This window comes from Macrosteles quadrilineatus, unplaced genomic scaffold (assembly GCF_028750875.1).
Source record: "Macrosteles quadrilineatus isolate MER2022 unplaced genomic scaffold, UCM_ALF_1.0 Scaffold_5__1_contigs__length_97177068, whole genome shotgun sequence".
Lineage (NCBI taxonomy): Eukaryota > Metazoa > Arthropoda > Insecta > Hemiptera > Cicadellidae > Macrosteles > Macrosteles quadrilineatus.
Window position 1 is genome coordinate 76,306,672 of NW_026542598.1, and position 22,931 is coordinate 76,329,602.

Genomic DNA, 22,931 nt, shown 5'->3' on the forward strand with positions numbered 1-22,931 from the left:
ATTTTAAAAATTGTAGTTGAAATGATAATTGATGGGACATTAGCTCACAAGTCATTCATCAGTTTGACTTGGCAAAAAGTTTGTGTAGTTGACAGAAATAAGTAATATAGATCAGTACAATCTGTAGGTGGCTCACATCAACTACGACAATTTTGATTTTAAAAACTGGCAACAACTTTAACATGGGGGTGGAATGTCTAGTTGTATCAATAGTCAAACTTACTGATACATCTTCCTTCCTAACTCAAAGGGTTAAAATAGGATACACTAAGAACACAAATAGCTTAAAATACTTTAATATTAATAAATTATCAACTTTTTTTACACAAAACAATAATATTAGTCAATAGTCTTAGTGATGTTAATCTCTGAACTTGGCCTTTGTAAAGGCAGGCAGTGGGACGAGGTAGAGTAGACAGTTAGCGATAGCAAGCGAGACGGGGAATGCGAAAGCGATGCTCAAGTTAAACTCTGTGTCGATAATGTCGGAAAGATGAAACTCGGAGCTGTCTCGTCCGTACCTTTCGGTGATATAGGAGGCTCCGTCGGGGTAGCGGCAAGTCAAACTGTAAAAGACCCGTGATGTATAAATGTATCACTATTATAACATGATGGAGATGTATCAGGCGGATTTTTAACCCAAATATGAATGAAAGACGAGTGGTAGTATTCATACTGTACCATTCTTTGAAAAAAAAAAACACTTAAAGGTTGTACATTATTTTGCCTTTGAATAAGCCAACAAAAGTTTATCTTATAATTACATCTACCTATTTTTTTCTATAAAAACAAACCCCTGTTAATGTTATTTAGATGCATTAGGAATTACTCCACAACTCCTACTTCTAGAATGATTTTTCATTTCAAACTCGTTTAATCAACAAAATGGTGTTTATCGTATTAGTAATACAAATGTTTTTTACCTCAGGGTAAAACTACTTTAGCCTGCAACGCAAGAATTAAAAACAGCTGTTTTAGCTGCAGTATGACAAATAATGTGCGTTTGAACCATTTTTACCAACCTCCACAAGTCTTTGGTGCTGTCGTCTGCAGAAGTGCAGTTCTGTGTGACGCCGCCGACGTGGCTGAACAGCTGACTGCTTAGAAACGCGCCAGCGTAACGAGCCTGTGTCCCGTAGGTGAGGTAAACCAACCAGTCTGAGAGACCTCTATAGGAACTGGATCAAATGGTTAGTTAACAATGGTTTGTTGCTATTGTAAAGTTGTGTGTAAAATCGGATCAGTTTTTGGTAGTGTTCAACTAGGGTTTCAGAAGAGCCATTACAATAACGGCTGGGTTGCTGACCTCTGTAGAAAAACTGCCATTACGTTCTAGTGCCGCTAATAATAAAAAAGCCAATAGGAGTCAGACCATTTTCTAGGTATGCCTATCTCTATATTTTCATCTCTACTTCGACATCTAGTGGCAATTAATTTTTACGTATTTTATGTTAAAAATGTTACTACAAAATTACCAAAATTTTGCACACCCCTCCCCCCAGAGTAATTGAACCATAAATATCCACCTCCGCAAAACAAATTAAAAAGTAAAATTTAAAAAAAGAAAATTTCTAAGGATGAGTTTACCCAATCTCAACTGATTTTCCATCAAACTCAAAAACAACCTTTAAAAAACTATGCTTTGACTTGTGTGTTAGCAAATACAAATTTTACACTCACCGCAGAGCTCCACTGGCAAACACGAGACACACAAGGCTGATATAGAGACTCGCTAGCGCTGCGGTGAATGAGCTGTAGACTACCATCATGAGAGCGACCGTCTGCTGCTCGGCCAGCAAGTAGCAAGCCCACAACACAGCCGCAAACAAGCACCAGTCCTTGGTTGTTTCCATACCTGTCACCCTGCAAATAAACAATAATTTGAGAATCTAGTGAACATGTTGAACTCTAGATATGTTCCTAAGTAGTCGCTCCAAAAAGTAAGCAAATAAGCCTGATTCTTTCTTCCAGCGTGGTACTTGATTAGCTTAAAATACAGGTGTTTATTGCCTTAAACACCGTCAATCCACTTAATAAAAGTTTCCCATTACTATAATTTCAAGGCCTGATGCCTGATTATCACATCACTCGTAATTTCTCCGGTAATCATTGCATCTGTTGAATATATGACGAGGATAGAGGATGATAAGGAAAAGTATTGATTGTAGTAAATCTGGAAGGCAACTGTTATGAATGAATTTAAGTAATGAATCAGGACAAATTTTAAATAAAAACGAGAAGGATAAAAACTGGGGTTTTTGTAAAGGCAGTATTAAAAAAATTAAGGTACGGTAATTAATTCTCACTCAAATAATATCCTTGAGCCAGCAGCCACTGTGATCAGAGAGAAGGGGAGAGAGAAGAGCCAATAGGAGAGCAGGAACAGCGGCCCTGAATACACTCCCTCCTGTGCCTCTTGGTAATATCTCGTCCGATATACGCCATCTGGAACAGAATCAGCTGTAGAGATCAGCTGTTTCAACAAAATAACACAGAAAACAACTTACTGGATCATGATTGTAGTTGGTTTTAATTAGAACAGGATTTTTCTCCTACATCAATGTGAGCCTAAGTCAAAACCCAACTAACTTTTCCTGATTCCCTCACGATTCTAAACAAAGCCCACTCAAAAAAATTAGTAAAAGAAAAAAAAGTTACCAAATACACAGACATGTAAGTATTACTGGATCGAACACCCTCCTAAACAAAAATGAAGACATCAGCTCTATATTTTTAAAATTAATCTACGACATTGAAACTAACAACCATGGAAATACAGCAACAAACTGGCAACACTAAAACACACATCCGACCATAAACCACGAAAGTCCCTACCCTCAGTCCTAGATTACCCCAAATTTCATCACTCCTAGAACCTACAAGAAATTAAATAGAGGAAGAAAGATTTCCTGCATACATGACTCCAACCTGTGTCTGGCGTCGTGTTATTCGCTTGACCTTACTTTGATATTTTAAGTATTTGTAAATATACAGACAATAGTGTTGGTGATACGAAAATAGGATAAGAGGATCCCCCTGAAGATACTACACAAGATGGTGAAATGTACATATAGGGTGACACAAACATCTAACTCCCGCACACAAGCAAAAAGTTAATTTAATATTGTTAGTTTCACAATAAACTATAACAACCTATAACCAGTGCTCGATTCGTAAAACATGAGGTGCAGGGACAGTAACCTATTTAATGTGATTAGAACCTTATACCAATATTCTTATCTTTCTGAAAGAGAGATACCGGAACTCCGTTCCGCCACGTTCCCCCCAGATCGAGCACTGCCTAAAACAATCTCACTGAGAAGTATTGTTTCCAAACAATTATTGATTCTGTTGAGTAACTCACATGTTGTGGCAGTGGTTATGATGGAGCAGAGATACGTGCAAAGCAGACTGTTAAACAGCAAACCGTTGCGAGACACAAACGTCCACGGATTGTCCTGAAACCAAACAGAAATAAGATTTTAACTTCAATGAAAACAATACAGGTTAGTTTGAACCTTAAACTCAGGTACCGTACTAAATTCTTTGATGGATACACAATAAATTAACGAATTACAGCAATTTGTAGTTTTAAAAAAAGTTCAAATTTGTTCATAACTTTAGAATAACCCACCTGGATGTTTTGATAAAACAGGAAGAGCAATGCTGAACAACAAGGCATCAGCAATAGCCTCAGCATCAGGTGAACAGCTGCGATGGAAGAAAGGTTAAAAACTGAAGCCAGCATTCTCCTACAATCAACATCGAATTGTGAAGATATGGATAAATTGTTTAAGTTATAGGATGAAATCATTTTTACAAAACATATAAATAGTCTACCATTTTATTATGAGGAAAGGAGATGTTTTGATAAGTTGAAAATCATACTTAGCATACATTTTAAAACTAAAAATATTAAACTTTAAGGAAATCTAAGATTTTATTTAAGTAAAACCACAAATATTGTTTAGTTATGATTCACATAAAATTAGAACAATATTTTTACAACAATAATTTTTTTAGAAATTATTATTTATTGTGAAATAAAACAACAAAATATATGTTTGAGTACTTGTCACAGAACACAATAAAAACTGACGAATTAAAACTTGTAGAAACATGAACTCGAACTGAAAAACTTATATTGGAGATATTGGCATATTAATATAATGTAATACTAAATTTTATGGTACAAAATAGGTATAAAAAAATATATATTGGCATTCTGTACCCTAAAACTTAGTATTACGTTAACTTACATCAATCTGAATACATAGGTAACACAAGTAAAATAATATAACATCTGTGACAAAACGTAACAGCTATCATCTACTTACTGAAAACTAATTCAAATTTAATGTTTCAAAAACAATTCTAAAATTTGTCAATTAGGCCTATCTAGTATAGATTAAACTTAGCAAAAAAATGTAAAAGCTATTGTTTCCATTTAAAGTAAAACCAGGACTCTTAATTAATTATAATGATAAGAGGTTTTACTTACTGATACAAAGTAAACCCAACTCGTAGACCAGAAGGTTTTCCAAACGCTGTAAAAGGAAGTTTATGGCGGGGTCCCCCGTCACCCCCCATGACCACGTGGCTGACTCCACCGGCGGAGCTTCGTCTGTACACTGCACCTTCCAATTTGAATTTCTCTACTAGCGCGATGATCTGCGTGTTGGACTCAATGAAACGCTCTCGAGACCTTCGATCCACCGTTGAAAGACACACTGGCAAAGAAATTAAAATGTTTAAGGTGTAAAATTACCTTGCAATTTACTTACCATACCTATAATAAAATACAATGAATTATTTAACTATTTTTCCATAACCTGTTTTCATATCATCACCTTAAAAACTAATGTGTATCCTCGTAAAATTAAAAATAAAATTATAGGGCTTGCTTGTTGCCCCTGATCCATATAAACATTGTGTTTTCAAACTTGTCAACAAAAGTATACAAAATTAAACACATAGTTGTATAAACACCATCTAGTCACAACCAACTTCTTTTTAAAAAAAACTTGGAAGTAAAAATAAGTTACAAAAACACTTACAATAATACATCAGCGGATTCTCAAGTTGAGGGCAAGGGAAGCCGATGGTTCTGAAGTATTCCAGCATGAGCCTCGTAGGTCCTGCGTAAACCAAGTCTCCTAGACAGAGGTACGCCGCGCGGTCCAGGAACGGAAACACATCGGAGCGGGGCTTCTCCATGGTGAGGATGACAATGCGACCGCGGCGTCGCGCGTGTGACGACAACATCGACACAATCAGGTACGTCGCCAGTGGATCCAGGTCTGCTGTGGGCTCGTCCAGGAGAAGTAATGCTGCAACAGTTTAGACATGTTTGAAATGAAGGAGATGGATTAACAAAAATGTTTTTTATGAGTACAGAATGGTAGGATTGGTCCCTTACAAAACAAAATAGAGGTGAAATGTGGAAATTGATGGGATGGATTAATTCTTTCTAATTTGCATCTAAAATTAGACGTTCTGTTAATTTTTGCTTTATCCCTTCTGTATTTGTGTGTGTCCACCGAAAACTTGTTTTCAAAAGAGTCAAGTCTCAGAGAAGTAAGGTGCAGAGGAAACATTCAATTGGACACTTAAGTGACGTCTACCCGTAACACTAATGCTTTTGTTAAGTCAAAGTCCAACACCACCCCCTTCGCCCTCATGTACTACAACGCTCACAGTGGAGGAAGACACTTTGCCCTGTGTGATATTAATTTCGACTCAGTTCTTCCCGCTTGGGCTGTTCCTTGCTCGTCAAAAGTATATTTCCGGCACAACATATTAGAGTTTAAAGTGCACAATCGTCCCGTAAGCGTGTTTCCTCTGTACCTTACTTCTCTGTGGTTATGTCCAGATGAGAGAAACAAATTACGAACGTTATGAAAATAGGCATAACTATATAATCCATAGAGTTCAAAGGATTCCCTGAAACTGTATTAAGTCTGACTACTTACTCACATTTTTTATAAAACACCGATCAATAGAAAATACGAATTATTTCATTGTTAATTTTAAAATTATCAATTAAAACACGTGGAATTTTACATTGAAAATTTCTTGAGGAAGCACACATAGGCAATATTAGAATACCAACTTGTGACAAAAACAATGAAAAGCACTAAATCGAAAAACATTTTGAAATTTATGTTAGTGCCATAACCTTAAAAATATGTAATATAAATAAACAAAACCATTACATATGTTGTAAGAAAATATTCAAAAACTAATATTTTTGACTATGGATAGAACTAGATATTCCTTGGGTCTGACTTAGGGGAGGTACGAATGAGGCATTTAGTTCAAAATTCCTCCGTGAACAGCGCTGTAGTAGAGAGCACTTTGGCAATGAAGGTTTACTAATCGAAAAAATAGTTCTGTTCATAATTTAAAATTATAAATGCCTCAAATTCAATTTTATTATTTTTAATAATAAAATTAAACTGTAATAACCGAACCAAACCAACCAAACTAGCTGATAATAAAAAAATCTTGGACAAAAAGTTAATGCTACCAGCAGGATTCGAACCCGGGACTTACTGTATATCAGCCCGGCACGCTAACCATTAGACCACCGAGGCCGATGGCTATCGACCATTTTGTTACGGTAATGGCGTTCCCTCAGCTAATAAGAAGCCCACAGCTGCTGTCATCGTAGCCTCTTCTATACCTCCCCTGAGTAAATACCGATATTCCTTTCTCTTGCTTCAGATAATGAATTAGAATTAAAATCAATGTGATTGAATTGAGGCACTGACATTTTGATTATTCACCGGTTTATGTTGAAACTTGCAAAACTGAAAAGATAACTTAGTAGACTATAAAATAATTTATGTCCTTGTGACAAAAATTAAAGGAAACAGAATTTTAGACTAAATCTTACACACTCTGTGAGGAAGCTTATTAAACTATATATTTTTTTATTAATAATAGCTTTAGGTGGTCCATTAGATGGGTCTTTTACTCTTTTTCAATCTCAAAAGTCAATGATTATGCTCTTTAGTAGCTATTTTCAGGAAATAATTAACTACTAGTGTACATGTTGCTCGAATTCGAGCAATTGAAAAGTATTACAGGAGTTATTTTAAAACGAATAGCAGTCAGTCATATTTACAATGAGTGTAAAATAGTCAACTCAAAGATTACCGGTGTGTAATTCAGACCATGTTCATCTTCGTTATTGATAAACTTAAAGCATTCCGGCCGGTTTTCTCCTTCTCAAAATGCCTCGCTGTACAGGCAACACCGGTCATTGATAGAGGGCCAATTGAGAACGAAAAGTCGTTTTGGGATAGTGTTATGGCGCATTTTTTACCTAAAAGTTGAGATTGTCCAGGGTCAGGTGCTTACTGTGATGAGTTAAGCCTATTACGCGCCACTGTTCTGTTGCTGCGGTCGTTATCACGATTACGCCTCCTGTATGTTTCGTTGTCGTCGCGTCGGAGGCATTCAACAGAAAAAACAACAAATAAACAAATTATAGCTACCCAAAACAACGATAAATGCACAAATTTAAGTTACAATCATGCTAACACGATCCGTCATAGCAACACAAAACAAAGACACAAATACACAAATTTAAGATACAACCATACTAACACGATCCGTCTTGGGGGTTATGTTTACACAAACTCAAATAGTAAATAAAGGTACTCAATGCGTTTCATTGAATTAAAAAATAAGTAACAGCAATTAAATTATACAGCTGATCAAAATGTAAACAATTAAGTTCTCTATAAGGATAACATGGGAACTTTCAAAGCCACTGGGGCAGAGCCCAAGGGACTTTTTCAAAAATGTAAGGCCAGTTTGCTAATCTACGCGACACGGTCTTTCCAATGAGACGTCAATGGATAAAATCGGTTAAGAAATGGCGGAGGAGTTCAACCGACAAAGTTTCATGTAGCGTATTAATTATATAGATTTCACAAGCTCTAATTTCAAACAAAAGAAAACAATCAGCTGATTTGTGTTACATCAATCAAAGCTTGTTACCAGGATCCTTGATGAGCTGCATGCCAACAACAAGTCTGCGATGCTCACTGGTGGTGAGGTTGGCAACATTGCGTCGAGCCACCTGACTCAACGCCAGGTCTGCCAACACTCCTCGAACCCTCGAACTTCTGACATAGCCGGATACCTGTCACCATTACATATCATCAAAAATTTGTTCAAAACTATGTTACCAATTTGTGTTTTGCATCTATGTTTCAGGCCCGCTTTAATAAACGGGCAGAATGAGTATATGCCCAGGGGCACTGGGCGCCCCCTAACAATCGCCTGCCCGCATTAGGAAAAAAAGGGGGTACTGCTTTTGGGTTTGCCCAGGGCTCCACTGACCCTTAACACGGCCATGCTATGTTTCATCCAGGAGCTTTAGATAGTTTTAAAGATTCAACATGATTTCAGTATGAAAAGAACGTAAAACATCAATGTGAATGTAAAACCACTGATGTTAATTTGAGACGCTAACACCCTATAAGAGAACAAGTAATGCGTCCAAAGCACCCCAACTTTTGGAAAGAAGTAATTGAAAATGTACATATATAAATTAGAGTGACAGATTAATTAATTAAAAACCAATTTTAAAGATACCTAAAATGTTGGAGGTGATATTACTTGTGATTCCTATCGAAGAAAACTCTTAACATGGAAAAATGGATTCTATGTGAATCGAGAAATATCAGCTGATGTCGTGGTTTATGTAAATTGTTGTATGATACCTTGTTAAATAATGTCTTTCAGAAACAGATGTCTCTGCTTGAAAATGTTGTTAGTAGGGTAAATGTTATTCTAATCATCTTGACAATGTGAAAAAGCTCGGAAATGTCTTCTCTATACAACCAGATTACCACACTTTACTGAATACATTTTTTCCATCCAATTTGATAACAATATTTAATTTATTTTATGCACTACCTTCACAATCAATAGTGATACACTCTAGTTCAGAACCGTTTTACGTCCACATTACTTATTGCTGGGCCTAGAGAGTCACGGTATTATTACATAGCTATAAAAGCAATCGGTGATTGGCGAGATTTAAACTCAAATCTTCAAGAACCATCTCTACCACAAGACTAGTAAGCTCCTGTATTTCTTACAACTTTTTATGTAAAATATTGTAATTCATTTAACATATTGTAATACACATAACACATTGTAATTACCTGTGAGCCGACAGTGAGATTGGCTGCGTAGTGCAGAGTCTGCTCCGCAGTTAGGCTGGGTATGAGGTCTGTACGATGACTGACATAGCCACAGCTGCGCTGATACAGACTGAGTGTCATCGGAGTTCCATCTAGTAGGATCTGTCCTCGGGTCGGGCCTCGGCTACGGCGAGATATCACCTCAAGCAGCGCTCTCTTACCACTACCTGAAATATCAAGGAATAGTGTTGTAAGATATTGTAAAGGTGTCAGGCTGTTTCCAGTGTTTGAGAGTATTTGGGCTGATGAAATGTCAATTAAATAAATAAATGATATATTTATTTTTTAAATATGTTGTACAGTAAGTAAAATACAAAAACAAAATTTTTTCCCCATCTTATGTTGGGTTACTTAAATTTGTAAAATCGGATATGTTAAGTGTTTTATATAGTGTTAGTTTTATTTAGTGGGAAATACTATGGAAAGAAGTACTGGAAGCATTGACTATTGCAAAGCTAACAGCTAAATATTTTTTTCGCTTGTGTTTGAGTTTGAGAAGTACAAAATTGTCTCTTCAAGAGCAGGAAGGGAATTAGTGAAATGAGCACAGAGCACTAAATAAAAATTCTTATTTATTGCTCTGTGGAAATTAGGGGATTGATTCATGGTAAGTTTCGGATCGAAAATCTTTGATTCTAGAAATTAAACCCTGTGTTTAATGACTTTTGCTCAACTATGTAAATAATAGGTCAATAAGTCGATAAAGATACAGTTTAATTTGATTTCATTAGTTTTTTTATTTAATTTCAGTTTCTCTATTTACAATCAAACACTGACCACACATGAATCAACTTGGTGCAAGAATACAGTTCTCGAGGAAGCGAACTTACCTTTGGATCCGAGGATGGCCAGGACCTCTCCAGCGCGGACTTCCAAGGAGATATCCTTCAGGATCAATCCTGTCTGTACACTTCCACACAATCTCTGAAGACAGGACCCTGGCTCAACCTAGACAGTATATGAGTTACATATTTGTATACACATCTTTGGTAAAACACGAGTAATACAAACCTTACTGTTCTAGCATAAACAGTTAAATTAACATCTTACTCTACAGCTAAGAATTTAGTGCATACAAAACTTTATTTCTTGGTAGGGACGAATCTGGAATATTGATGGTCCAGATTTTTTATGTCCGCATTATTGACTTTCTACTGTAGCCTAATGCTTTTGCTAGGTAATGCAGTGTTAGCTTAAATTGGGTTAAACAACTAAGAAATTTTAACCAATGTACTAGGGCAAAAGCATCAAAAGTCAATGTTTTGAAAAATCAGTGTTTTTCTATCAATGTTCTGTTTTTTACATCAATGGTAGAGTACCAATGTTTTTGTCGAAAACATCGATGTATTTGGCCAAGTATTGAAATATCAATGTTTTCCATGACTGAATTGTATTTTAGGTTAATTAGCATTGCAGCAGAGAGAGAAGACAAAAAACTAAAAAAAAACGTTGACTGAAATCAATGTATTAGCCCCAAAAACATTGATGTTTTGCGAGATGTTATCGGTTCATCGATGATTGATCAATGCTCATCCCTACAGTAGATTAATACTTTGGTAATCTAATATTTAATAAAATTATTAATTTCAAGTTCATTCACAAATTATAAAACTGTGATTGATACTTTAATGCATTAAATTTAGGTAACTTATTTTGTTGTTTTTAAATATTGACAGGAAAATTTTGCTATGCAAATTAATTACTAGACCATAAAAGATGAATGGGAAGAATTTAATTTAGTTTATAATATTTCAAAAACCTTTTTACATTCAATTGATATTGACATTATTTATTTTTATTTAAAAGTGTTGCTCTACTCTATTCTCTTCAATCCTTGAATCTGTGATTTGATCTCATAGATAGATCATTATTTTTCATTATTCACATGCAAAAATAAGACCACTAGCTTACAAAAAAAACTCTCAATAAAAAATGTTTATAATGAATTTATTGTTTTTATTGTTTTAAGTACAATAATACTTCAAGTACCAAAGTTGATAGTTTTTTATGAGCTGGAAAAACTCAAATAATTAATTAACAATTATGGCAAAATCAGTTTCTAATAAAAATAAAGTAAAAAAGTTTAAACCATAATGTCAAAGTGACATTTGTAAAGGCATTTCCGAAGCTTACCTGGCCAGTGTGGAAGATGTTGGTCAATTCCAAAGTGTAGTCGTTTGCCAACATGTTAAAACCGATGTAGACTATAAATTAAACGAAAATCATAACTCAAACTATAATAAACTCAATTTAACAAAACAATTTATCAAAAATATCATTGACAGTTCCCCACATCCCTGTTGAAGGTAACAGATGTTGTCTCTCTCTGAAGCCAAAGCGGCAAGTGTCAAAACAGTGCTGCCAACGTTAACAAAGTGGAATTCCCGACATTGTGATTAATTCCCTTTGATAAGTCCTAGAAAGTGCAATACTAAATAATTAATTTAAAAATATATTGTTTACTTAATGTTTAAAAATGGAATTGTATTAGCCTTATTTTAATCAAATTTATTAGTTTCGATAGTTACTTAAATAGCTATATTAAATATTGAATAGTCTAATACCGTCTAATATAATTGAAAAACCTGATCATATTGAAATGATGCTGGGAAGTGGTTTGAAACCACATGATTATTTTTAAAATGACAGTAAAATGACATAATCAATTTACTCTTTGTAATATGAATTGTTAATAAATAGCATAGTTCGTACAACAAAAATTACACAGTTTAGTATTGCAATTAGTTTTATCGTTCATTTGTCGTAGGATTCAGCGTGAAGTTTAATCACGATATACATTTTAGCTTATTACAAATCAGCTGATCAGCTGTCAGCTTGTCAGCTGTTGTTTCAAAGTTAGGATGAGGTGAAGGGGATGAAATCACTTCCCCTCAAACCGACTAAAGTTTGTGTATTTGACTCCACTCAAAAAAGAACAAACCAGGAATTTAGGAAACCAAGAAAGAATCGATCCTTGTGCATTTTTAATACACTACTGTATAAGTTACTTGGTCTAATCCTGATCTGCTTCTTGTTAAATGAGGCATATTTTAGATAATTGCCTCTCTCTGTTACTTATACAAGCCATTTATATTCCCATTCGATATTTCCCACGGGAACAATAGAAATCATCCTTTTATAATACACTGGGAAATTAAAATACTTTAATTATCACTCTGGGAAATCTCCATGAATTAATTGACTCCATCATTCCATCGCCTTGAATTCTGAGCTTACGGTTAATATTTTCTTCAAATTCAAAACTGATTTCAACGCCGCCTCCGGAACAAAATACACGTACACCTGAACAAACATTTCAAGGACATTATTGGACAAAGCAGGCTGACCACGGAAATTTCCCTTCCACAGTTCCACGCAAGAGTGAAGTTGGCACTACTGAGTAGCGGCAACAATCAACAGTTGCGCCGTTCACAGGAGGATAGTGGGAGGTTCGGATGTTGCAAAGCAGTTCAACCTCCTAGACCTTCCTCAATCCTCATCGATAGTAGGATGATACAAAGCAGGGTCATCTAGACTGGACCGTAATTCCCTCACTGCTGTGCTAGAGTCATCGGTCTAGAACTCACTTTGGACCCTCACCTCACAAGTTAGGGGTTTTTTCCGAGTTTTTATTATTGTGATCACCAAAGCGTCTGCGAAGATTTCGCTATTGAAAGCCACGATTTCGCCGCAATCGCAGGAGACGAATACGAAGTATTTGCGACCACAAAAGATGTTCACGATTTCTCCACGACCACATGAGACGTGCATTATTTTTCTGCAATCTTGGGCTTGGGTGATGATGTCTCCACAAACAGAGAAGATTTTCATTGTTTCATCGTGGATGTAGGAGAAGTTCGCGATTTTGTCACGACCGGAGACAAGACTCACGATTTCGTTGCGATTGAAGTCATTCAAACCGAATGTAGTATAATGAATTATTTGTTCAATCAATACCCCCCAAAGCAATTTGATCTCCCCCCTACCCGAAAAAATAAAGCCAGTCGCGCAAATCCCCAATATTATTGAATTGAAACATTAATTATCAGCTATTTTTCCGGCCTAATATAGGTCTATTCAATTCACCCATCGGATCAAACAAAATACCAGGTCGATTTATGTACCATTGCAATAGCCCTAATTTTCTAAACCCTTATGCTCCATCGAACGAAAAATCAGACAAGAAGGGCTTCTCTGGAATGAGCCGCTAGCCAGGGGCCATGTGGATTCGAAATATGGCCCTGGGTCCACCTCCTAGACCTTCCTCGTTGATGGTAGGATGTTGCAAAGACGTTCTACTTCCTAGACCTTCCTCATCGATAGTAGGATGTAGTGAAGAGTTTCTACTTCCTAGACCTGCCTCATCGATAATAGGATGTTGCAAAGACGATCTGCTTCCTAGACATTCCTCATCGATAGCAGGATGTTGCAAAGACGATCTGCTTCCTAGACATTCCTAATCGATAGTAGGATGTTGCAAAGACGTTCTACTTCCTAGACCTTCCTCATCGATAGTAGGATGTAGTGAAGAGTTTCTACTTCCTAGACCTGCCTCATCGATAATAGGATGTTGCAAAGACGATCTGCTTCCTAGACATTCCTCATCGATAGCAGGATGTTGCAAAGACGATCTGCTTCCTAGACATTCCTAATCGATAGTAGGATGTTGCAAAGACGTTCTACTTCCTAGACCTTCCTCATCGATAGTAGGATGTAGTGAAGAGTTTCTACTTCCTAGACCTGCCTCATCGATAATAGGATGTTGCAAAGACGATCTGCTTCCTAGACATTCCTCATCGATAGCAGGATGTTGCAAAGACGATCTGCTTCCTAGACATTCCTAATCGATAGTAGGATGTTGCAAAGACGTTCTACTTCCTAGACCTTCCTCATCGATAGTAGGATGTTGCAAAGACGATCTGCTTCCTAGACATTCCTCATCGATAGTAGGATGTTGCAAAGTCGATCTACTTCCTAGACCTTCCTCATCGATAGTAGGATGTTGCAAAGACGATCTGCTTCCTAGACATTCCTCATCGATAGTAGGATGTGCAAAGTCGATCTACTTCCTAGACCTTCCTCATCGATAGTAGGATGTTGCAAAGACGATCTGCTTCCTAGACATTCCTCATCGATAATAGGATGTAGCAAAGACGATCTACTTCCTAGACCTTCCTCATCGATAGTAGGATGTTGCAAAGACGATCTGCTTCCTAGACATTCCTCATCGATAGTAGGATGTTGCAAAGACGTTCTACTTCCTAGACCTTCCTCATCGATAGTAGGATGTTGCAAAGACGATCTGCTTCCTAGACATTCCTCATCGATAGTAGGATGTCGCGAAGAGGTTCTAACTCCTAGACCTATGTGTCATGTAGCCATCCTCCCATTGGGAAGGTTTCTAGGCCAGGGAGTCATCAGGAGGCCGTGAGACTCCGGAAGGTTTCTTAACAAAGCTGTTTTAATTATGAAGCCGTTTCCACCTAATTTGCATCTGTTCTCATGACATTGTACATGTTTTGATCTGGCAAAACCGTCTGATAAACTTGATTGTTGGAGTTATAACGTCACCATCCTTGGTGAGCAATCCTTATTGATTCAATTTTTACTTTGGGGGCCGAGCCATGGCTCGGTATAGTTTATTTATATTGTAAAAACAATATAAAGGAAACTCACGTTTGATTTAAAACTAGTTTTGGATTTCATTATTTAAGTTTCAGTGGAATATCAATTTATATTATAATGGAAATTTTAACCTGGAAATCCACAAGACATAAATTTTATCTTACAGTCGATGGTAAAAATGGTTTGTTTATAATAATATATACTTGCATGAACATTGTTTTAGTAGTTTGCTTAAATAAAAATAGATAGTTGAATTTTTTGTTTAAATTCTAATTTACATAAACTGGATATAATATTGATTTCACTGTTAAAACAAAGTTTGCTAAAACATTTCCTCAGTTCTTCGGGGATTAAATTTTGGTAGGAGAGAGCCAAGTAAAATAATAGGTATTTGACCGGAACTATTTCCCCTATATCGAGTAATCTTCAGTGTAATCTTTGCTCAATAGTAAAAGCTTATGTTTTCCCTTTGTACTGTATATTGTAATTTGCAATTTGCTAGTACACAGTGGATGGCTTGTTATAAACACATGTTGCAATTCTTTTGTTTACTTTTTCCTTGTTATTTTGTCCAACCAACATAGTTACTTGGAAATCAATATGGCCAATGTTAAATTTTTTTTAAATTTCAAATGAGTGGTGTAGCGAAAATCGAAATACGAATTTTCCTAACGCAGTGGCTGTCAATCACGCAAACACGTGTATAAGCTAAAAGCATAAAAGCTAAAAACGTATTTGATTCATCAATAATTTTTTCCCCAAAATCAGTGTTGCCAGCAGCAGATCCGCCGGATGTAGTGATGCTGAACACTTGTCTGGTTCAAGATTACAAGAGGAAGTCTAGAGGTACGTGCTTTGCAACTGGAAGTAACGGAACCGGAACTGGTTAAGTGACTGGTCACGTGGTACTGGCATTCTACCAACACCGAAAAGTGGGTGAATTGTTCTATTAAACATATACTCACCGACAGACTTCCATCCTTATGGATCTGAAGACGATTTTAAGGTTAGTTTCGTCCGGTATATGTAGAAAGAGTTTTAAGGTTTGCCATTTTATTTAGGTTAGGTCGCATCATTATTTCACAGTCCTCATTTTAGAGCTTCTGGTAAATTAAAAAGAATGTTCTGCTAAAGACCCAAAGACGTTCAAAGTGAGCTTCTATAAAAAAGTAAACTTTCATAATATCTATCACTACAATCTCAGTATTGTAACTTATTAAGCGTAAAATTCAAATAGTAAAACTACCCCTAAAATAGTAGAGAAACATAATTCGACACCAGCTCACTCAAACACTAACAAAATTAAACACAAATAAAAACAGAGTTCTAATTTTACAGAATGAGAAGTCTATTCACAATATTCTTTGTCAATGGTAGGGTTTAAGAAACGACAAACATCATGTGAAGAAGGTAAGTAATTTTAATTTTTTTTATTGTAAAGATGGAAAACTGTATTAATTTGTAATTACGTGTAATAGGCAGATTAGTTAATGGTCATACAGTGGCGTTTTGCAAGGAAATGTACAAGAAGTAAAACACTATATTATGAAGAAGATGTAATTACTCTAATGAAAGACGATGAAGACTTCGGTGCAACCGTGTTCGAGTCTCTTTGGTGCGTTAAACCTCATAACCACAGATTAACAAGTAGAACGCATAGAACGTTTCACTTCTTATTCTTTTCTCACAACTTATGATTTAAATTTCGAGAAGCCCGCACAAGATTGGGCCTACTTTAATCATGCTTATCTGAATAAAAACTTAGTAAAACCCTGGTCAGTTATCTAAAAAGATTACGTTTATGCTACTTCTGTTTTTATGTCAGCTTTCATCTCAGTTTTGGGGACAGGAAAACAAAGGGTTTACCAACATCACTATCTTTATGATCAAAAGTTTAATCTGTGTCGTTAACGTATTGTTTAATGTTTGAAATTAGACAGTACATCTTAATTGAGATAAAAGAAAATTATGTCAAAATTTCGTTGCTTTAGAATTTCTAAACCGCGTCTCATGAAGATCCTCTAGCTTTCTTCCTCTAGCTATTGTGCTATGGTATGAGAGACAGTTAGGTGTAGTTGTCGCAATATAACTGTGATGGGTTGACCCCAGTATTGTCAGTGGGTCTGGACCCATGCCGTGGCCAATGGACAATGGAAATGTCGGCTAATCTCCTTGTGGTGGAAGAAAAGACTCAAGAATGTCTAATTTCCAGGTAATGTTGGAGAAACTATAGCAATGTAAACTGCATTAGTACTGTACAACGCAAAATGTGTTTCCTGGTAATACCATAGACTAGGGAGTATTTTTTATCTTTGATAATACACCATGGAAGGTCACACTTTGGACAACATACCGGTACTTAATTTTAAAAGAGTTCATTAATGTATCTGTTAAGTTTCTAGTACGGAATGAACAGTTTTCTTTTCAGTCAGGAAGGATAAATTGGGCTCTTATGTTTTCAAATGAGCCTCTAAAGTTGTCAAGTAAGTGCCCGGATGTTTTACGTGTTTCAAACATTTTGTCCAGTCCGAAAAATGTTGAACACTCGGGCAATAGTGGAGGGAGACAAAAGTAATTAAATTCATGCCTAACGAATAGAAAACCTAAGAGGAGGGGAATGTAACGCATTTTAAGTATGGGCCACTATTCTGAAATGATAGCGTGATTACGCAAGAAGGCGCATTTTAAGCTGAGTTTAGCCGTTTAAAAATAGGTGAATAATGGCGATGAATGAGATAACAAATTTGTTGTGGTTTAAGATCAGCTGTTTTTGCCAGCACCATTTATTCATCAAAGCCCAATCAATGATCAAGAACAGCTGGGCTTAGTTTCGAACCATCAATAAGCTTATATTTTTCCGAGGATTAAACCAGTCACCTCCAGGCTCTTACACGAGTCATCAACTAACCTACCCGTCGTTAGATGTCACACATACTCCAAAACCACCAACGTCGGGTAATCCGCCTACACTTTGATCTTCACCGTAATCCTTAAGTCCTTCTTGATCCTTTTATCCACAGGATTACCCGCATCACTTTGACTTTCCCTCGGGTAGGCGGATCAAGACCTGACAAGTTTGATAAGAGGATACACAGTCGGACACACATGAGGGCGAAGACCGTAGAGAGATGGAGAGATGGAGATATGCACGCGAGACTGGGGATGAAGATGCAGACGGTGAACAGAGGTACTTTCTCACATGAAGATTTGTGTTGCTGGATAATCATCTGGAAGAGGTCTGGCAGGATGCTGAAATGTGCCATGGACTGGATTTTAATGAAAAGGAATGAAGTGCAAATACACACAAAAACAGCTCTGTTGATTGACTTTTCGTTGATGGACGCTCAGAACATCTAAATTGTTTCTTACAGCTAACCTCAAGACCAGTGAACCTTGGTGGTGGACAGGGAGGTTGTACTGTCTCAAATATTTACGTTACTGCTGGATAATCAGTTGGAGGATGTCTGAAAGAAGGCTGAAGATGGGTCAGGATAGTAAGAAATAAGAGATTAGGAAAGGAAATGAATTAAATGACGCTTTTTTGTTTATTTGAACTTAGAACCTCGTGGTAATTTCTTGCAGTAATCCTTAACGGTGAAACCGGAGATTGTACTTTCTCAAGACACATTTCTTTTTATTTTTGGGTAATCAGACAGAAGAAGTATAAATGGAGGCTGAATATGCGTTAAGTGAGGTGTGTGATATGAAGAGGAGATGATGAAAATGGAGTAGTTTCGACATAAGACTGGTTGGAAGAATATGGTTTGGTTTAAAAGAGAACAAAAATGTTAAATGTAGAACGGGTAAAAAAACGTCGATGGAAAAATTACGATGATGTATACGATTTTCCATCGTCAAAAATATTCTTTAGGTACGTGGAAAAATATTACTTTGGATGAAGTCTTTCCAAGGAAAGATATTAAACCCCAATTTATATAAATTAGTGATTTTAAACTGCATTCTTTTTGGAATGAGTACGTGTCAGTATCAACACTTACCAGAATATTTTTAGCTTAAATCGAGTAGCTAGCTATCCCAAAGAGAGTGCTAGCTGATGGTATTTGAGAAACTTACAAGCCAAGGTTAAACTTGATGGCATAACATTTATTTTGTTGCCATGGAGACCACCTCCCAGAACTACACCTCAGCCTGAAAGCCCCAGAGCCATAGTATGATGATCGGGAATACACTTATAGTTTTCATAGGTAGGTGGACCGAAAGAAAGAATGAAAAGATTTTTGTGTAAGTTTACTAATTTATTATGAAGAGAGACTTACACATTCAAGCACGAGTTGTGAGAGTCAACTTCCATGTGAACGCTGTTCTAGTAAACCACATTGTACACGCAATTCCAGGAAGATATCCCCAATCATTGTTTTGTAGGAACTAGTTTTATGTTTGACGTCAAAGTATTTAATCGAGGTTGCGGCATTTTCTTCACCGATCACGTCCGATCATTTTGCTGTGGCAATTCTTGCACCAGAAGCTTTACAGAACTTACGAAACTGTGTTCACAGGCATCATCGGGAAAGAGGGAGGGAAGAAAATGGAGCAACGTTCATAGAGAAATATACTAGTTGGTCCATCGTACAGTATGAATCGTCATAGATACCATTTTGAGAAAGCAAAGAGGTTATCTTGGTGAGGAAACTTTTAAAAAGTATATAGGTTGGCTAAAGTAGTAAAAATGCTCAAAAATTAACTAATCCTACCATTGAACAGCACTTGGAATAATTAATAACTTAAACAAAAACAAAGCATCTCCATATAGTTAATTCAACTTTCAAAAGTCTACCGAAAATACAAAAAAAAGGTTCAAGAACTGCTGCAAAAAGCTACAGACCAATATCCCTTACACGAACCTTTAAAAAATCTTAGGAAAAAACCAACTCAATAGAATTCTACCCAGTTACAAAACGAGTATTTCAGTAGATATAAGTTTTTCCTCTGAGGACAGGCCTGTAGATAATTTAGGGAAATATTACTGTATTAATCAAATCATAAATAATGAAATATTGTATTATTAATTCCACTATTCATTGATTTGACTATAATCCGTCCATATTCCTCGAACACTGTATATTTTCAATTGATATCTGGAGCTCAGATGACAAGAAAGAAACACACTTCAGAGTTCAGACGATTGTGAAACATGTTGCTCCAGTAGCCATTGTGTTTGGGCAGCGATCACATCTTTCCAGTCATGCAAAAAGGAACTTTCCCTGGCAAATATCAGACCATAATTAATCAATTGGGCATCCTGGGCTCGTGCTTGGACAGTAAAGTGTCATGGTTTTTGCGTTGATCACTTTCGGATGAAGATTTGCAGAAGTGCAACAGCAACGCTTGATTGATAACACTTCCCGCTAATTTTCTGATTTCTTGAGTCTAGAAACCTGTGAAATGTTTGATTAGGAGTGTTCGGAACAGGAAGTATCACAATAAAATGTAGTTGGTGACTGTACCTAGAGTCTGCCACTTCCCATCACTCAAGAAGAGTACGATTTATTTTAACGTTTTTAACATATATCTAACTACTAGGCGTTTTTTGGAATACATTAAGATATGAAAGTGGATATAATCCCCGCAAATCAATTCAGTTTTTGAAAACAAGCAGCTACATAGCATGACACAATTTTCACTTTTGATGGCAACTTATTCATTCTAGAAAACCCTTGGGACGTTTCTTTGTACCAATTCATCGAAGATAAAAAACCTAGGTGTTTACGATAGTGAAAAAACAACGGTAGAGTCAACATGGTGTTTCGTTTTGAAATATGACCTGTTATCACTATTGATAGTGTCCCGCATTGCCAGGGTGTACCGTTATGTAGTGAGACATGCTGTACTCGCGTTCCCTTTAGGTTTGGTTAAGTGTAATTAATTATAGAATCATCGGTCGTTATCAGGCAGCCGATGCGGAAGGAGCTCGCAATCGGATCGCCTTTTGCTCGGTCCTGAGTACGCTGTGACTTCTTGAAAAACTATCTTCACAAATTATTCCGATAAAAAAATACATTCCTTCATCTAGTCGAAACTATGGAAGACAAGTGTGCGAAGTGTAAAGTGGACGGGAGAGACGTCGTTAAGTGCACGGAGTGCGGCGAAGTGCTGCACTTAGCTTGTGCTGGACTGAACGTGCAGAGGAATAATAGTAACATACACAAATTTAAGTGCGACACATGTAAAGAGTCGGCGGCATCCATTTCGAGTGACAGTGACGGTGAACTGTCGTCACTACTAAAAACAATTAACACTTTGCGCTTCGAAATAACCGATAGACTAAATAAACTGTCTGAAAAAAAGAAGAAGAACATAAATGAATCCATTCACGGTAAGCTTGGCGAAATATATAATTACTGTAGTAGTATAAAGAAAATTTGGGTCTGTCTCTCTGTGTGCATGTGGGAATAGATAAAAGGAGTACCTACTCCTTTTATCTATGATGTGGGGAACGTTTTTGGTGGTTATGGGTTCGTGGGAGGTTAATCTGATAGTTTATGTTGTAATTTGCCTAATTCCGATAGCACTTTGTGACCTTGATTTTTAGAATTTGTTTAAAAAGTTTTTATTTATTTTTGTATACAATATTAAACTACTCACTCCCGCACCAGTACACTCGTAGGATTAATTTATTTTATTTTTATTTTAGTGGCTACAGCCTAAATTATACAAAAGACGTTTGTAAAATGACTGTAATTGTTTATTTGAAAGAAAATCAAAGACATTTTTTTTATTTGTTGACTTCTCTAAAGCGGCGACGTACTTTTTGTGCATATGATTGCAGGGTGTTGAATGAAATGAAGTGGATGATTTTTGTAGCATTGTTACTGACTTAGATCAGCTGATCAGTTAGCCAGTAAAGCCCAATGATGATCAAGGACAGCTGCCAGCTGGGTGTAGTTTCGAACCGTCAAAATGCTGACGAACCGGTAACCATCTGATTGTATTATGCGAGAACTTCCCACTATCTACTATTTGTTGAATTCTGAAATTCTTGCACTTCTTTATTGTATTTTTACACCAAGGAGATAACCGCCAACCCCTTATTTTGCAGAGAAATCGATGAACCACATTTGGTATTGGTAAAGTACCGGTATACCATTTTCTCTTGTTGACAGATGAGTGAAGTGGAATATTTCAATTTCAATATGAAAAATTAGAATAAATTTGTACTTATGCCCCCTGGAGCCGACACTGTTGACAGTTGCCATAAAGTTGTTTTACACCTCTTTACAAAAGCCTGACATACTTTTATTTATTGCTTTAATCAAACGCAGAGGTGAAATCAATCTAAGATACCAAACTCTTGAGATCCTTGAAGAACACCAGACAACAACAATTACAAATCAAAATCCCGTTACTCGTAGAAAGCCATTTAGGTTTAGACAAGTGACAAATGGTCGATGATTGTCCCTGTACTGAAATAAGGTCCTGGATCATCCTAATAACACCCTTAACAGGCGTATCGTCACTATACAGGTGTGTCTGTCTGTGTGTGTGAAGGTTGGTACTCGTGATACCTGTTGGTTGGCATCACTGACAACAGTACCAACCTAACCTCAGTGTCTACCTGTGTGTTTGACGTTTACGTTTGTCCGTCATCCGCTGTTTTGTGTTGTGTTTATCTCAACAATGTCCGTTGTTTTAGTGTAGTTTTGTGTGTGCTGTGTTACCATGACAATTTTCATTGTTGGATATTTACATTTTGCAACGTAAGTTTGTTTTATACTTGTTGCACGTTTGTTTTTCTACGGGTGTATTTGTGTGGGGTTTGCCTTGTTCACTATTTGTTGCAATTTTGTTTCCTCGAGGATTTGGTTGGGGTTTAGTTTGATAGTAATTTCAATTTCCTAACTGTCCTATTGTTGTATTTGTGTTTGTATGGTTTTTATGATGATGTGTATTGTTACGGAATACGTCTAGTTCCCCTTCCTCGATGTGTAATTTGCTTTGCAAATGCGCACGATGTGCAATGAGCATAACATAATTAGGTATTAAATAAATAAATTATCCTAATTTCATATGAATTACGATTTACCATTTACATAACACACGTGGTAAGTTTGATGCACGCGCAAG

At 36.5% G+C, this 22,931-nt stretch overlaps 1 protein-coding gene across 1 annotated transcript; it reads right to left on the reverse strand.

Annotated features, from left to right (window-relative positions):
- Nucleotides 1-280: 280 nt before the first annotated feature.
- Nucleotides 281-11,537, reverse strand: LOC128994375 (ATP-binding cassette sub-family G member 5-like). Its single transcript, XM_054418910.1, has 12 exons — nt 11,358-11,537; nt 10,055-10,172; nt 9,186-9,391; nt 8,011-8,155; nt 5,058-5,330; nt 4,502-4,730; nt 3,635-3,752; nt 3,365-3,458; nt 2,307-2,445; nt 1,681-1,863; nt 1,023-1,178; nt 281-566 (listed from the first exon to the last, which is right to left on the reverse strand). Exons 1-12 carry the CDS (start codon nt 11,409-11,411, stop codon nt 362-364), a joined length of 1,920 nt encoding a protein of 639 aa, XP_054274885.1. The 5' UTR covers nt 11,412-11,537; the 3' UTR covers nt 281-361.
- Nucleotides 11,538-22,931: the final 11,394 nt, after the last annotated feature.

Excerpts from the sequence above, each read along its gene's own strand:
- LOC128994375 (XM_054418910.1), bottom strand. The coding sequence starts at position 11,411 with ATGTTGGCAAACGACTACACTTTGGAATTGACCAACATCTTCCACACT. Across the intron at positions 3,753-4,501 it reads GTTGGGTTTACTTTGTATCA|GAGAATGCTGGCTTCAGTTT; the intron begins GTAAGTAAAACC and ends TGTTGATTGTAG. Across the intron at positions 1,179-1,680 it reads TTTGCCAGTGGAGCTCTGCG|TTCCTATAGAGGTCTCTCAG; the intron begins GTGAGTGTAAAA and ends CATTTGATCCAG.